Source organism: Hipposideros armiger, unplaced genomic scaffold (genome assembly GCF_001890085.2).
Source record: "Hipposideros armiger isolate ML-2016 unplaced genomic scaffold, ASM189008v1 scaffold_133, whole genome shotgun sequence".
Classification (NCBI taxonomy): Eukaryota; Metazoa; Chordata; class Mammalia; order Chiroptera; family Hipposideridae; genus Hipposideros; species Hipposideros armiger.
Window position 1 is genome coordinate 1042500 of NW_017731483.1, and position 14979 is coordinate 1057478.

The following is a 14979-nucleotide window of genomic DNA, read 5'->3' on the forward strand; positions in this document are numbered from 1 at the left end:
TAAGTCTTTTTTTTTTAGTAGTTTTGGCTTGTGTTCTTATTTCAAGGTCAGTATATGCTCGGAGTGGGGCCAGGGGTTGGGGTGGGAGGATGCCGTAAATACAGATGAGCAAAACTGCGAAAAAAAATTATATACAGCCTCACCTCCCGCAAACAACTCACATTTTAGTGTATGTGTATATACTATATATCTCCACCAATTTTGTTCAGGTAAAATATATCCTTTGTTGTTTTTTAAAATATGGTGTACATGTGTATACTTTCTAGTCTATTTTAACTATTTGGACTTTTCATTCAAGAGCATTTATTTTCTTATAATCTCTTTTAAGTAACTAATGTTTTACACTGTTTCAGAAACACATTAATTAAAATTATTTTGGCATTCATCCTGAGCCTTGCTGGTTCACTGCTCACCACCATTTCTTTCAAATCACACCTTCCTCGTTCTTGAGATCTTTATTTGGATTGATTTCTTATACAGCATCTTAATTCTAGCAATTTCTTTCAGGAAGAGTACATGTGTCTTTATACACTGAATACTTAATCATCTAAAATGCTTGTTGCCTTTATATAATATGTGAAAAATCTTGTCTTATCTAAGGGATTTTAGATGTTCCTTTGCCTTCCGGTATTTAAAAAAAGCAGAAAATTTGAACTTTTCCCCCTTTTATAATGAACCAGTGTTCACTTGTGCTGAATGCATACACAATTGTTTTCCTTTATTCTTGAAATTGGTATCTTTTTCATTATATGTATTTGCATAAGTATTTTTTCATTAATTTTGCACAGTATTCTCTCTTCTGTCAGCTTTTATGGTTTTTTTCTGAAATTTTTATACTAAGTATATTGGATCACCTATAATAGATTTGTCCTCCATATCTCTTAATTTGCTCACCAACTGTCTTTTTCTCTGAAGTGTAACAAGCTTGTCTTGCCTTAAGCTTGTCTCACACTTGATTATAAAATTACAGTATCCAGTCTGCTGTTCACTTTCAGTATTGCATTTTAAAAAATAATTCATCAATTAAGCTTTTCATCTGAAAGCAATCTTTAACAACTGTGATATGTTCTCATTTCATAGTGAACAACTGAAAATAGAGCTTGTACTGTCTGAACGTTCTTCCCTATCATGTGCTAAATTTGTTTCAAAGGATGACATCTACTTTGATTTATCCAGTTCAGTTTACTTCTTTTGAACCACTAAATCTTTTTATTTGGTCACTTTTTTTGCTGTTTGCGTATCACGGACCTGGGAATAAGGGATTTATGTATGTTTAGCATTAAAAATGAAGTGTCCTTCACAAGGTTTTGTGAGTTTCCACTCAGATATTTCAAACCCAAACAATGGAAATGGAAAATTCTAGAATTATCATTTTGTCCTTTAGAATTTCAGATGCCTACATAAAAATCAGAAAAATTCAGTGACAGAGCCTGGCCAAAGGGAGCTTCCCTATCATGCTGCAGACCCAGCTCTGCTTTGCTGTTATCATTTGCACTAGGTGGAGGCCGGCCTCCCTCTGTAACTGGTAGGAATGGCCCTTTCCTCTTAGCTACCGCAGTGCTTCCTACTTTAACTAGCATGGTGCCCGGACCAACTCCGAGTGGAAAGTGAGCACTGTGGTCTGCCAGTGAGTACTGAAACCACGTGCTTCCTAACAGAGAACTGACTTTGCACCTGTGGCCTAACCCCAGCTCCTCCGAGTAAGGTATTGGGGTTTTGTAAGAGGTCCTTTCACTTTCTTTTCGTATGGTTAGTCAATTCTTCACTCATCTGCACAAAAACTGCAGAAGCGCCTCACAAGTATAGGCATGTGGGTGGCAATCTTCCATTAATTCTCTAAGCATTAATACAGGTTCCCCCATTTTTGTATTCCTTTGATTATTATAGTAGAAATTTGGAACTTGAGGAAAGTGATAAAGTTAAATACATGTGCTCTGACACCTTAAACCAGAGCCTGAAAATTAATCTAATCCTAAGAGTTTATCCTTGAAATCCCTGGCTCTGTCAGGACACTCTAAAATGTAAACTACAGTGAAGGATTAAAAACCTAGAAACCATGTATATAATAACTTAAACATAAAGATCATAAGGTAGGGTGAAATTACAAAATAAAGGCACATGGACTGTTTTAGTGGTGCTCTTGAGTCCCACCCATTATTGACTGCACATTATACAAGGAAGAAGACATTTACTCTGAGGATAATGTAGTGACACCGGAGGACATACTGCTGCAGTAGGCTTTGCCAGAATTCACTTTCAAGAGGCTACTCTTTCAGGCATGGCAGACCTCAGAGAAAGTCTATCATGTAATCACATTCTCAAACAACACACACCCATGAGTCAGGATCTCGGCTGCTCTTACAGTTCTACAACTGTGGACAAGTTCTTTCTTGCCTCTAAACTGAACAATCTGTGGTAGACGATTTCTAAGATCCCTTCCAGTTCTAAAATCATAGTCTAAGAGCTTTTCTTGTATTATCAAGAAAAAAATGTCTCATGCAACAACTCACCAACCGTTGGGAGATCTATCTTGTTGCAGTGGTCCTGATTGCAGCAATATGTTGTAGTGACAGACCCAGTTTTTGAAGACGGTGCGCATACAAATGGTCTGTCCCGAGGAATTAGGTCAATTTCAGCTATACACATGCTATTATGTATAATTTTGTCTGTAGTCTCTGTGACAGACACAAAGCACAGCCCATCTGTGACACAAGTAAAATTGTCTTTTGTGCAAAGGTGGCAGAAACACTGTAATGCTGGAAAAAGAAAATAAGATTTTATTAGAAAAAATTCTCAAAGTTAACAATTTGATATTATCCCATACATATTCACTATAAGAATACATTCCTGAAATATTATAATTATTTCTATTAAAAAAACAGAACTCTTTGTTCCTCTTAGAAGTTACAAATCCTACTGAGAAGTACACATATAGGTATGTAGGAGCCAAATATGCTGAAATTTGAACTCAGGTTTTTTCTACAACTTTTTTGCTTCCAAGTATAGAATTGTACTGTGTAATTTCACCCAGGTAAGGCAAGCATTTGCCCTCCCACTTGAAACAAAGCACATTTAAATTTTTAATGGTTATACTTACTCTTCTTAGCCCAAACTATGCATTCAATACTCCCCCAGTGGGGAGCAATGTGTGAAAATACTACTGCCTTCCACTGTAGGTTGGAAATGTCATTAGGGTGGATTTATGGTAATGGAGTAATGGAAATAGATTTGTACTGAGCCACTTTTTTCTCTTGTACAAACCCTGAGAAAGACATTTATCTTCTAGCTAGGATTAGGGTGCTTTCTCAATAAGCAAAGGAGACTGTACCAGTAACATTACATATACGCTCCAACCACACAGGCAAGCTGGCTACAGAAATGACTGGAGAAACACCAGCTCCATGCTCACTTGTATCTATTTGATCTTTATGGGTCAACTCACAGAATGAATCCTTTAGGGAAGTCATTCCCTAATTATCACCCACACCTATCCATGCACTCACAAAACTAGCCCTCCACGGTTAACTGCTCCCCAAAGCACACACGGCTTACCAGAATGGCTACTTTTGTTTTTTTCTCCCCTATGAAACTCTAAGTGCTTTGAAGGCAGACAACCACGTTCATCATTTCTGTAAATCCACATTTAGCACGAAGTCTGGTATATAGCAGCAATCAAAAAATACTCAGTGACTGAATAACACTATGATCTCATGAAACTGCAAAGCACATTTATTTCCTTAAGTCCAATCAAACTTTCCAATTGCTTTTGGCAAGAAAAGGCAGACTCCAGGTATGTGGAAAGACCATCTATGATGAGACCAAGAAAAGCTACTGTATCTAGAAAAAGAGTGGCTAGGCAGACAGGCAGTCCAGAAGAAAACGAAGTCTCTATAGGTCAACTTGCTGTGCAGGGAAGGGGTAACTCAGCAGGTGTGAGCTGCTCAAATCCTGCACATTCCCAAGAAAGGCCTGCCTTCAAGACTGGCCTTTGGCCAGTTCCCAGAAGATGGGCTCTGAGCCCTTGAAATATTCTCCCTGAAAAGAATGCTGCAAGCTTGTGACAGAGCCCCAACAAAAACCCTGGACACCAAGGCTCCCATGAGCTTCTCTAGTGGGCAACACTTTGCAAGTGCTGACACATCGCTGCTGAGCTATGGAGTGCACCTGTGCTCCTGCACTGAGAGGATACCTGGACGCTTGCACCTGGTTTCTCCCAGACTTCTCCCCCATGTGCCTTGCTCTTTTCATGATTTTAATATGTATCTTTCAACTGTAATAAACCACAACCCACTAGGATAGTCCTTTGAGTCCTTCTAGCAAATCATCGAGCCTGAAATTGGGTGGTCCTGGGGAACCTCAACTCACTCGCTAAACCCAAACCCAGGAACGTCTTGCTCTCCTCAAACAACTGCTTCTTGGTTGCTGCTGGCTTAATTAGCACACTTGTCTATTTATCGTCATAGACCAGAATGTTTTATCTTAATCACTATAAAAACATTTGTGCTTTCGTCATAGTTATTTGAATTAACTCCTCCCAATCATGAAGAAAAAACAAGAAAAGTATAAGAAAGAGATACAATCATAATCTAACATTTAAAGACTGTTAAGAGACAGTAGTTATAGTGAGGTTTGGTGGTGATTATAGGTTCCCTGGGTGTACTTTCCTAAGGAGGGGTTCTGAACCAGGAATCCATGGACTGGTTACAAGGGGACACGAATCCCATAAAACTGTAGGCCAAATGTTGTGTGTATTTGCATTTTCAAGAAGAAGGTTGATAGCTTTCAAGAAAACCACAAAGGGGCTTGTCACCCATAAAAGATGAAAACCACCAATACAGGAGATGGTCATCATTCTCTCCTGGATCCTCTCCAGGATTGAATGATTAGTCATTCAATCAATGTTTTCTAAGCATTAGCTTTTTTATCAGTTACGCTATCAAAGGCTTAGAGTACAAAGATTAATGTATCTTTGGTCATACATGGTCATAGCCCTTGAAGAAGTCCAAAGACTTAATGAAGGAGAACATCACAATACAATGTGATAATTGCTATACGAGCATATATTAAAAATACTGCCATGAAAACTCCTAGGATCTTCACAACTCCCTTAGAGCACATGAAGGAACAAACACTTAGTCTAACAATTAAAACTTTTACTTTTGGGGGCTGGCCGGGTGGCTCAGTTAGTAAGAGCAAGAGCTCTGAACAACAGGGTTGCTGGCGACTGGACTTGCTTGGAGCTGAGCTGCGCCCTCCACAACTAAGATTGAAGGACAACAACTTGACTTGGAGCTGATGGGTCCTGGAAAAACACAGTGTTCCCCTTCCCCAATCCCCAAGAAAAAAATCTTTAAAAAAAAGCTTTTACTTTTGGGTTCCAACTTACCAGTCACACTACCAATGCTATCTAGGGCCACACACGCCTCACCTTATGATAATCATGTCTTTCATAACCTTGCTCTTTACACACACTATCTCTGCCTAGTTTAAACCCACCTCCTCATCCTTTAAGACACTATTCAAACGAGATCTTTTCCATGATGTGCTGTAAACCTCTCTCCTACCCTTAAGATAACTGGGCAGCTCCTTTCCATTATGTTCCCATAGCCCTCTTAGCATAACTTTAGGATAGCACAAATCAATCTATTTATAGATTGCTGTTAAAGTGTCTCTTATTACATTAAGAAGGGCCAAGTTTCTTTCTTTCTTTTTTTTTTTTTTAATTTGTTTTGCTTTCCCATCTTTGAATCTGGGACTCCTAGATAGTGATCAGAAAAATATTTGCTAAAGCAGTATTTCCCAAATAGGAGGTCACAAATACATCAGGAGAAGAAGGGGAGTCTAAAAATTGTGTACAAACTTTTTAAAAAACATTTTCATTTAAGAGATAATCTAAAATAAATGATAAGCACTCTGGATTATGAGTAACCGCCATCTAAACAAGTACTGTCAGTAGGCTTTCACTAACGCTTCTTTAGTTGTCAAGATCTCCTTCAAGCCAAATAGCCTCCTAGCACACTACTATATCAGCAAAGGTTTCATAGTAATTGTAATTGAAAGAGTGAAAAAATACAGGGAACTAGAATCATCAGAGCATATGGCAACACAGGCATGGTATATTCAAAAGCCAACAGCTAACAGCCAGTACTACATACATGCTACAAGTATTACATGGGTCCTATCTTTGTAGTGTAATTTGCAAAAGTTTATTAGCAGTAAATGTGGTTGTGAGAATGCAATGACATTTTTTCCATTCTCACTCCTGCATTAATTGGGTTAGAGAACCATTTAATAAAGATTTCAGTAATGTCATAATATTAATCTCATCTTCAAGTGAACACAACAGCAGACATCTCATTACATTAGTATTTGCGGAATGCTTGCTTGCTGGCAAGTGTTTTGCTTAGGTATTAGGTCTGATTATCTTAAACTTACAAAGCCTTGAAGTCACTGATACCACCTTGCACAATGTAACTTATGAGAATGGGCACTTGCAGCTTTTAGTGTCGCTGAAGTTAAAATACAGAAACAGATTTAAAATGGAATCAGACTTAAGTCTATTTTTTTCTACTGTGAAACCTAAATATCTGTCATACTGAATAATTGTATTAATTTGAATTTTCTTGGTTTTGTAATTGTCTTTGTATTTAATTTGCAGACTTGGTTTATAATTGTAAATGAGTCAAAAACATAAAGGTTTTATATCTAGTTTCACGTCTATACAATTTAAGTAACATTTTGATATATTCTGTACTTTTCCTTTCAAAGGGGTCATTATATTATGGCAGTGATTATAGGTTCCCTGGGTGTACTTTCCTAAGGGGGGATTCTGAACCAGGAATCCATGGACTGGCTAGAGCAGAGGTTCTCAACTTGTGGGTCGCGACCCCTTTGGGGGTCGAACGACCCTTTCACAGGGGTCGCCTAAGACCATCAGAAAACAAAAAGATATTTACATTACGATTCATAACAGTAGCAAAATTACAGTTATAGAGTAGCAACAAAATAATTTTATGGTTGGGGGTCACCACAACATGAGGAACTGTATTAAGGGGTCACGGCATTAGGAAGGTTGAGAACCACTGGGCTAGAGGAACATGAATCTCATAAAACTGTAGGCCAAATGTTGTGTGAGTTTGCATTTTCAAGATTTATAGCTTCTTGGGAAAGTCAGTGCTAAAGGGCTTTTAAGAAGTCTTTCAATATGAACAGGGTACGAGACAAATACAAATACCATATAATGCAAAGCTTAACCATTTATTTCTTGAGGGAATTTTAAGGGTTTATTTCTTGAGGGAATTTTAAAATTCTTTATGACCACTCTAAATCAGAGTCTTGATTGCATGTAAGATTGCTGTTAAATGTACATGGTATAGAAATATAGTGTACGGAAATGAATAAAACAGAAATTTAAAAAATTCTCAATGAATTCATGAGCTTTCATTCCCATTCAGAAAAATCATATTTATTTTATTAATAGAGCGGACTACTGGCTAACTCCCTTTTATTAAACTAGGTGTTTTACTATTTTTTTAATGCATGTACAGGGCAAAATGTCCGCCTAAAAATGGAAAACAATGATGTCTTCTTCCTACCCCAGAGCCCAAGTATCATTCCCTGTTCTGTAGCATTTTAATGCCAGCCCATTAATCTTTTAATTCTGCAATTTTTCATTGAGCATCTCTATATACCAGGTACTACAAGGGCTATGGGGTGTAGGCTTAAATAAGACAAGGTATCTGGACTTAAGCAATTCATTAGGGTGGATGCGTAAGGCATTAAACAAACATCATTAACACATTGTTTGCGGGAAACAAGTAACCTCGTCATAGCGCTTTTTATACCAAAGCGCGGGAGACGAGTTAACTCAGGTATAGAGAAAAATGCCCGCTTACAAAGTGTTAAGATCCAGAGTCCTGAGGACAATGATCAAAGTGCTTCAACTCCACTAAAGTAGAAGATATAAAAAAAGCTTCACAAGATATTCAAATCAGAAGTTGAAAAAGATGTACATTTGCTAGATAGATGGAGATGAGAAAACTATCCTGAAGGGTTTTTGCTCAGTAGCAGGATTTCATCCTTGGTGGCTAGCATTCCAAGTGTTAATAAGACCAGCAAATTTAAAGAACTATTTCAGATGCTAACCACAATGTTTTCATTTCATCAGCAAAATGAACACACTACCTTCCTGACCTATTCCATCATCTCACTGAGATCATCAAATGAGATACTGTACATTAGCACATTTTGAAACCACTAATATAAATTATGTGAACGTACAGAATTATCACACATAATAAACAGCATTGTTCCAAACACGGTTTTTATTTGTAGGCCACCCAAGAAACACCTCTTCCCAAAAGTAGTGCCTGAGATTCCACTGTAGAATCCTAGACCAATTGAACCACATGAAACCTTGAAGATCATCTAGTTTGAATTCAGTTCCATCATTTTATTAATGAAGAAACCAAAACTTAAAGAGTACCAAAATGATTAACAATAATATTCTACCCAGGATACAGGTGGATGTGAATTCCCATTATATGATCATCATAACACAAATAAAATATGCGTGGCTCTTTTCTGTGCTGGTATCCATATGCTAACTAACTCAAGCTTTTCAAGTCTTCGTGGTGGTTCAGTGGTACAGGTCTGGATCCCATGAGTTTCACTCTTCTGCTTGACAGCAAAGATAAGAACCAAACTCCCTGTTGAGTACCTTTCTCTTTCCTTGGACGCCTTTTGTTTCTGTGCCCCAATCTATCAGTAGCCACAGCTTCAATTCGAAGATGCACATTTTCCCCACACGTTCACATTTTTGAAATCTGCATACACTTCAAAATCAAGGTCAAAAGAAAACTCCAGCTTCAGGACAGAAAGGAATAAATCACAGTGTTCAAAGTTTGAAGATGTTGGTGTGATGTGGAAGACTGTCAGAAACCAAGTATTTAGCTGTCAAAGGAAGTGAGAATAGTAAAGAGAAACAGCAGGACCCTTGGGGTTATCATTCTTTACTGTATCCCCAGTTGAGATTCTGGCTCTTGGTCCCAAATATAAAGGAAATTTCCATCATTGCCTATTTCAGTGTGTCTGGAGGTCATATATCAAAACACTATGACTTCTACCTCATGCCAGGGTTACCAAGAGTTGATTTCACAATCCCATATACCTGGCGAGAGAAGTGGAGAGGTAGAGAGCCTGTGAACAGTATGTGGAACAGACCTTTCTATGAGCCTCGTTGATTCAATAAAAATCAGCAGCAGCAACTTTATCTTCCCAGGGCTACAGTGATAGCGCCTGTACAACTCATCACTCTGTTTATGCATATCGTACATTTCAATACTCTTCCCTTTTCAACTCTTGTTAGTGGGTCTTCTATCACCCATCTCCCTCCATCAAGAACTTGACTGAAACATCTCATTTAAATTCACTAGTGATGCCCTTCTGTTGAATTTAATGTTCTTTTCTAAATTTTTTTAGAATGAGACACAATGACACACCTCTCCTTATTAGTTTACATGATACTACACTGCCCTAACTTACTTACACCACTCAGTTCCTTTGCTACATCTCAACTTCCTGGCTTTGCATTTGTGCTCCAAACTTGTATTTTAACTGCCTCCCATGAAACAGTCTGCTTGACTTGCCTTTTAGTGCAAAGTCAACATTTTCAAAACCAAATACAGCATCATTCCTTTAATAGTGATATCTGTGATTAAAAAAAAAAAAAAAAAAAAAGCCGGCCGAGTGGCTCAGTTGGTTAAGAGCTCGCTCAAGAGTGCGAGCTCTGAGCAACAGCACTGCCGGTTCGATTCCCGGCCTGAGCTGAGCTGCCGCTGAGGGGCCAACAGGTGGCAGGATGGCTTAGCTAAAAAGAAAACAAAAACAAAAGCCCCTAACAGGGCTCCTTGCTGAGACAGTTCAGCAGTTAAAAAGGATGAGGGTAATCAAGTTCTCTCACCAGAGACTAAATCCAGTCTTTTCACCACTCTGACTTGGCTGGTGATGGTCATTCTTTCCCTTACCTGCTACTATAGCACAGTTATACTTCACTACACAGCGAGGGTAATTCCAAATACCGATGCGCACCAACCGGCAGGTAGAGGGCCTAACATGCATAACACCCTTTGTTCCTCCATAGGCTTAGCTCCAGTTAAAAGCAGATCACGCCTGTTGGCAATGGCGAAGGCAAAAGTTACAAGTTTTAACAAATCTTTCAGGTACTAATGTTAGCCCTTATTACCATCTAGTGTATTCCTGCAGTCCAGTTCTGAATAGTCTGCCTTTCCCTCTTCTCTCCAACCGCTCCATCTCCAAGAGGCCTGTCCTTTCTTTTCTCACTCTCCTACCTCTGGGGAAAGCACACCTCATAGGTTCTCTTCTTTAATACAGAGGGTGCCGCGCGCGCGCGTGCGCTGCATGTATTTGTAAACAGGGCCAATAACCTGACCACCAACTCCCTCCAGTCTACTGCCCTGGGTTTTGCTCTTCAAAGGACTCAATGGTTCTTCTCAACTCCACTCCATGGGGTTACCCTGCAGCAGCAAGGTCAAAGGGAGCTTGTCAAAATACCATGCACCAAACAATGTGAAAATAAATTCTCCTCTAGTCTAGATAACATTTCACTTTCAGATTTAGAGCTTCAAACAAAAATCTGATTTCTCCAGATAAATTTCACTTACTTCTGCCACCTTTAAAGCCCTTTAAGCAGCATAATTTATAATTCAACACACACCTCCATTTTGGAAGAATGTGAGCACTCCTAAATTCTCAATCACTGTTTTTCCACAATACCTCCATTTCCTAGTCTCTTAAGCTCTATGGAATTAGCTGATACCAGGTATCAGAGGAAAGCACACTAAGAAAGGCTGCCTAAATGGCAAGATGAGATATATAGGGGCAGTTAATACAAAGGCCTTCATTTAGGTTCAAAATGAAACTGCACGAGTTCAAGATACAGATTTGCTTAGCAGATCTGGGGAATCTGTTTAACAACAGATTTAAAAAGCGTCAACAGCATTTACTGTTAACTGTATCCATGGTGATAGGGGAGACAGAGGGAGAGCTGGGCACAAAATCCCACAAATGTCCAAAATAATAAGTAATCAGTAAGTATTACTTGAATATCAATCTGCCATGTAAATATGAGTCAGAGATTCAAAGAACTACCATATTTCCCTATGTACAAGATGCTCTTATGTATAAGACGCACCTTAATTTTGGGTCCTGAAATTTGAAAAAAAAAATGTATTACATAAAGTTATTGAACTCAAGTTTTATTCATCATAAAATTCACACAACTCCTCATTGCGGGAAATGCAAGTAAAAAACCTACAACTACTGTATAAGATGCACCCAGTTTTTAGACCCCAAATTTTTCGAAAAAGGGTGCATCTTATACATGGGGAAATACAGTAATTCAACAAGTTTGATCTGAAAGGTAACTTAGCTGTGGAGACAATCACCTCATTTTGTAGATTTCATAACTGTCAATTTATCTCATCCCTATACTAAATTATAAATCAAATCGTGAGGTCAGGGTGTGGTAGATTTTGCTTCATAAAAAACCATTTCCTAACTACAGCTTCTCCCTCCAATGGAGATGGAGGCCTCAAAGGCTCTGACTTCTCTGTCATTAGAGATATTTAAGCAGAGGCTTAATGGCCAAGTCAGAGTTCATGAAGTAGGGCTCTCCTGCACCAAATGGAAAGTTGGTCTAAAACTACAATCCTTTAAATAGTAAGATTCCATTACTTTACAAGTTACATCAAATACTTTGTTTCCAGTCTTTGACTAATTCAACTTAACATCTTCAAGGTACAACAATTACAGTAAAGTACTTCATTTTCTCACTGTTTATCTATTTCCTCCATTAAACTGTGAAGTTCTTCAGCTCAGGGACTGGGTTAGTGCTTTATGCATTTCTGCATCCCTATGTCCTGGCACACAGGAGATCTAGTATGTGTTTCTTGAATAAACATCCAAGAAATATCTCTTTAGCATCACCAGGGTCCTCAATAAAATGGCCAAACAAGCACATTTTCTCTTTTATACCCCTTACTATCTTCTTGAAGTCCTTTTCCATCTCTCAGTGCTCTCCTTTCAACTTTCCAAAATTCCCACTTAGGTCCCTCCCTCCCTCAAGCTTATTTGATGTAAAATATCCTATTGTACAGAATAATCTCTCTCCATATAAATGGAAGGAAATCCAACACTTCCAAAATTACAAATGAACCTTACCCTCTGACCCAGAAGGAATGTAGCCTATAACTGGTTTACATACAGAGTTATTAATTTCCTAACAGTTTATACTAGATTGTTTCTAATCGTTCCTATGCATCCAATCTATCAATAGAGCTGGTAAAATAACATGATGATATAAAATGAAAGCCTATAGAGCTACCAAAAAACCCCCGATTTCTATATACTAATGTAGACCAATCTCGCTTAGGTATTAAGTCAAAATCTGCACAGTGCAGAACAATGTATTTGACATATTAGTAACATTTGTGCTAAGGGAGAGAAGGAGAAAGGGAAAGGAAGGAGGGGAGGAAGGGAGGGAGGGAGGGAGGGAAGAGAAAGAGAAAGGGAAAGAGGGAGGGAAATGCATACACATAATTGGCTTGTACATATTACGAAGTATCTCCTGGAAGGACACAAAAGAAATAGGTGAAACACTGGCTTCCATGGAAGGAAACTGAGTACCCAGAGGATAGGGGTGGGAGGAGACTATACACCTATTTGTACTTTTTGAATTTTGAAAGATATTAGTGTATTATAGCTATTAAAAGTTATAAAAAAATTTTAAATGCCTCTTTATGCTCCATCCCTTCTCCCTATACTGTCTTCAAAACTCCAACTCAGGATATGTACCCTACGGAGTATAGCCACTTCATCTCAATTTCAAAACTTTAAGGTTCTTTCTGGAAAATAATGCCAAGATATAATGAGAGCCTTTAAAAGGTCTATATGGGGGCTGGCAAGTGGCTCGTTGGTTAAGAGTTGGCTTGGGAGCGTGAGCTCTGAGCAGCAGGGCTGCAGGTTCAGATCCCACATGAGAGCCAGTGACGCTGCGCCTTCTACAGCTAAGATGGTGAATAACAGCTCAACCTGGAACTGGGCTCAGTGAGTCGCCAGCGATGGGGTAGGCTGCAGTGGGGCTGCAGTGGGCTGCCGTCCAATGGCCAGCGACTGATCTGCCTCAGCCGGGAAGAGTGCAATGATCACAATACCAACATAGGCCAGTGAAGCGACGTCCTCCACAACTAGACTGAAGAACAAAAGGACAGCAACTTGTCTGTTCCCCTTCCCCGATTCCCCAACACTGTTCCCTCCCCCAATTCCCCAATAAAATCTTTAAAAAAAAAAAAGGTTTATAGGTTTTAATTTATTAATTTTACTTCTTAGAATTTTGTCTAAGTTAACAATAGGAGATCAGAGCAAAGACATAAACATACAGATGTTCATTCCAGTATTTTATGGTTGAAAACAACCTATATGGGTGGCAATAGGGCAATGACAGAATAAATGATGATACAATCAGAAGTGGAATACTGCATTGCCACAGAAGCTGACACTTTAGAACCCTATTTAAGGACAGGAAAATGGTCATACTATTAAGGCTGTACACAGTGTGATTACAGTTCTGTTCCTATCAAGTGATCTTGTTTTTGTTGCACTTCAGTGAGCTGAGAGGGTATGTTAATATATAGAGCAGATATGTACACTCTGACTTACCCTAGCCTCTTAAAATAAACGGAGAAATTTTTATTTCTGATGGTGAGTACTAAAACGATAACTCAATTTCTTAATTTTCCCCAATCTAAACACATGTTTACACAGTTTCTTATTAGATTTTACATTGATTAATGAATATTACAAGAGTATGGTAGTTAATCTCATGGAACTCACAGACAAAAAGACTTAAGTTCTCTGCCAGTCAGCCATTAAGTAATCCTGAGGAAGTTGCTTAATGTTTTTGAGCCTGTAAATTTATAACAGCAATCCCAGAATGTTTGTGGGTTAACTGAGATAGTATTTATAAATACTTAGTATAGTGCCTGGCACATAATAAAATGCTCAAATATTCATTTATGTATTCATTCAACAAGTATTCATTTAGCACCTACTATGTGCAAGTCCCTGTTCTAGAGCTAGACAGAGAATCACAATAAATCTTTATATAGCTCTAGGAGGCAATATTAATACAGAGTACAATGTGTGCATAAAGCAGTGAACATTCATGGTAGCTATTTCTCTCTCATTCTCCGTTCATAGATACTCATACAGCGTTTTCTAGCAATATGACTGTTTGAACAGGGTTAGCCCAAGAACCTCACTGTAGCAGCATCAGAAGTACCTACAGGGAAATATATTTTTAGTTCCAAGCCAAATTAACAAAGTGTTGAAACACATCCAGTGTATACACTGATATGTAATACCCCTAACTAAGAAACAATAACTCATTAACCATAAAATGTTCATGCTCGAAGGAACCTAATAATTACCTGATCCTAACCCCTTATTTTATAGATGAAGAAACAGAAGGGCCCTAAGAGTCAAAGCAACATAATTTATTTAGATATACAGTAATATCTTGGTTTGCAAGCATAATTTGTTCTGGAAACAAACTACTTGTATTGCAAGACATCGCTTGTTTACCACGTTAAAACGTATTAGAAATGTTTGCTCATCTTGAGGAACACTCGCAAACCAATTACTCGCAATCCAAGGTTTCACTGTATTCAAAAAGCCCAAAAGAAACAAGATTATTAAATAATCTGTGGTGATCTCCCCCAAGTAAAACAAGACAAAGGACACAACCCTTTCCCTCTGGAAAAGCAAGGTGGCAGTAGGAGATGTTGTGACTTGGCTGCATAGATACTACTAAGGTCTGGTGATGACCCTAAATGACAGTGGCAGATCACTCTGGGCTAGGGGAATGAATCAGAACTGTGGTGAGAGAAGGAAGTGGTAACC

At 38.5% G+C, this 14979-nt stretch overlaps 1 protein-coding gene across 1 annotated transcript in view; it reads right to left on the bottom strand.

Moving 5' to 3' along the window:
* Positions 1–14979, bottom strand: part of TGFBR1 (transforming growth factor beta receptor 1) — a 55345-nt gene that overhangs the window by 25893 nt on the left and 14473 nt on the right. Inside the window, exon 2 of the mRNA XM_019649545.1 lies at positions 2511–2756. Within this exon, the coding sequence (XP_019505090.1) occupies positions 2511–2756 (246 nt within the window). The remainder of the gene's footprint in view (positions 1–2510; positions 2757–14979) is intronic.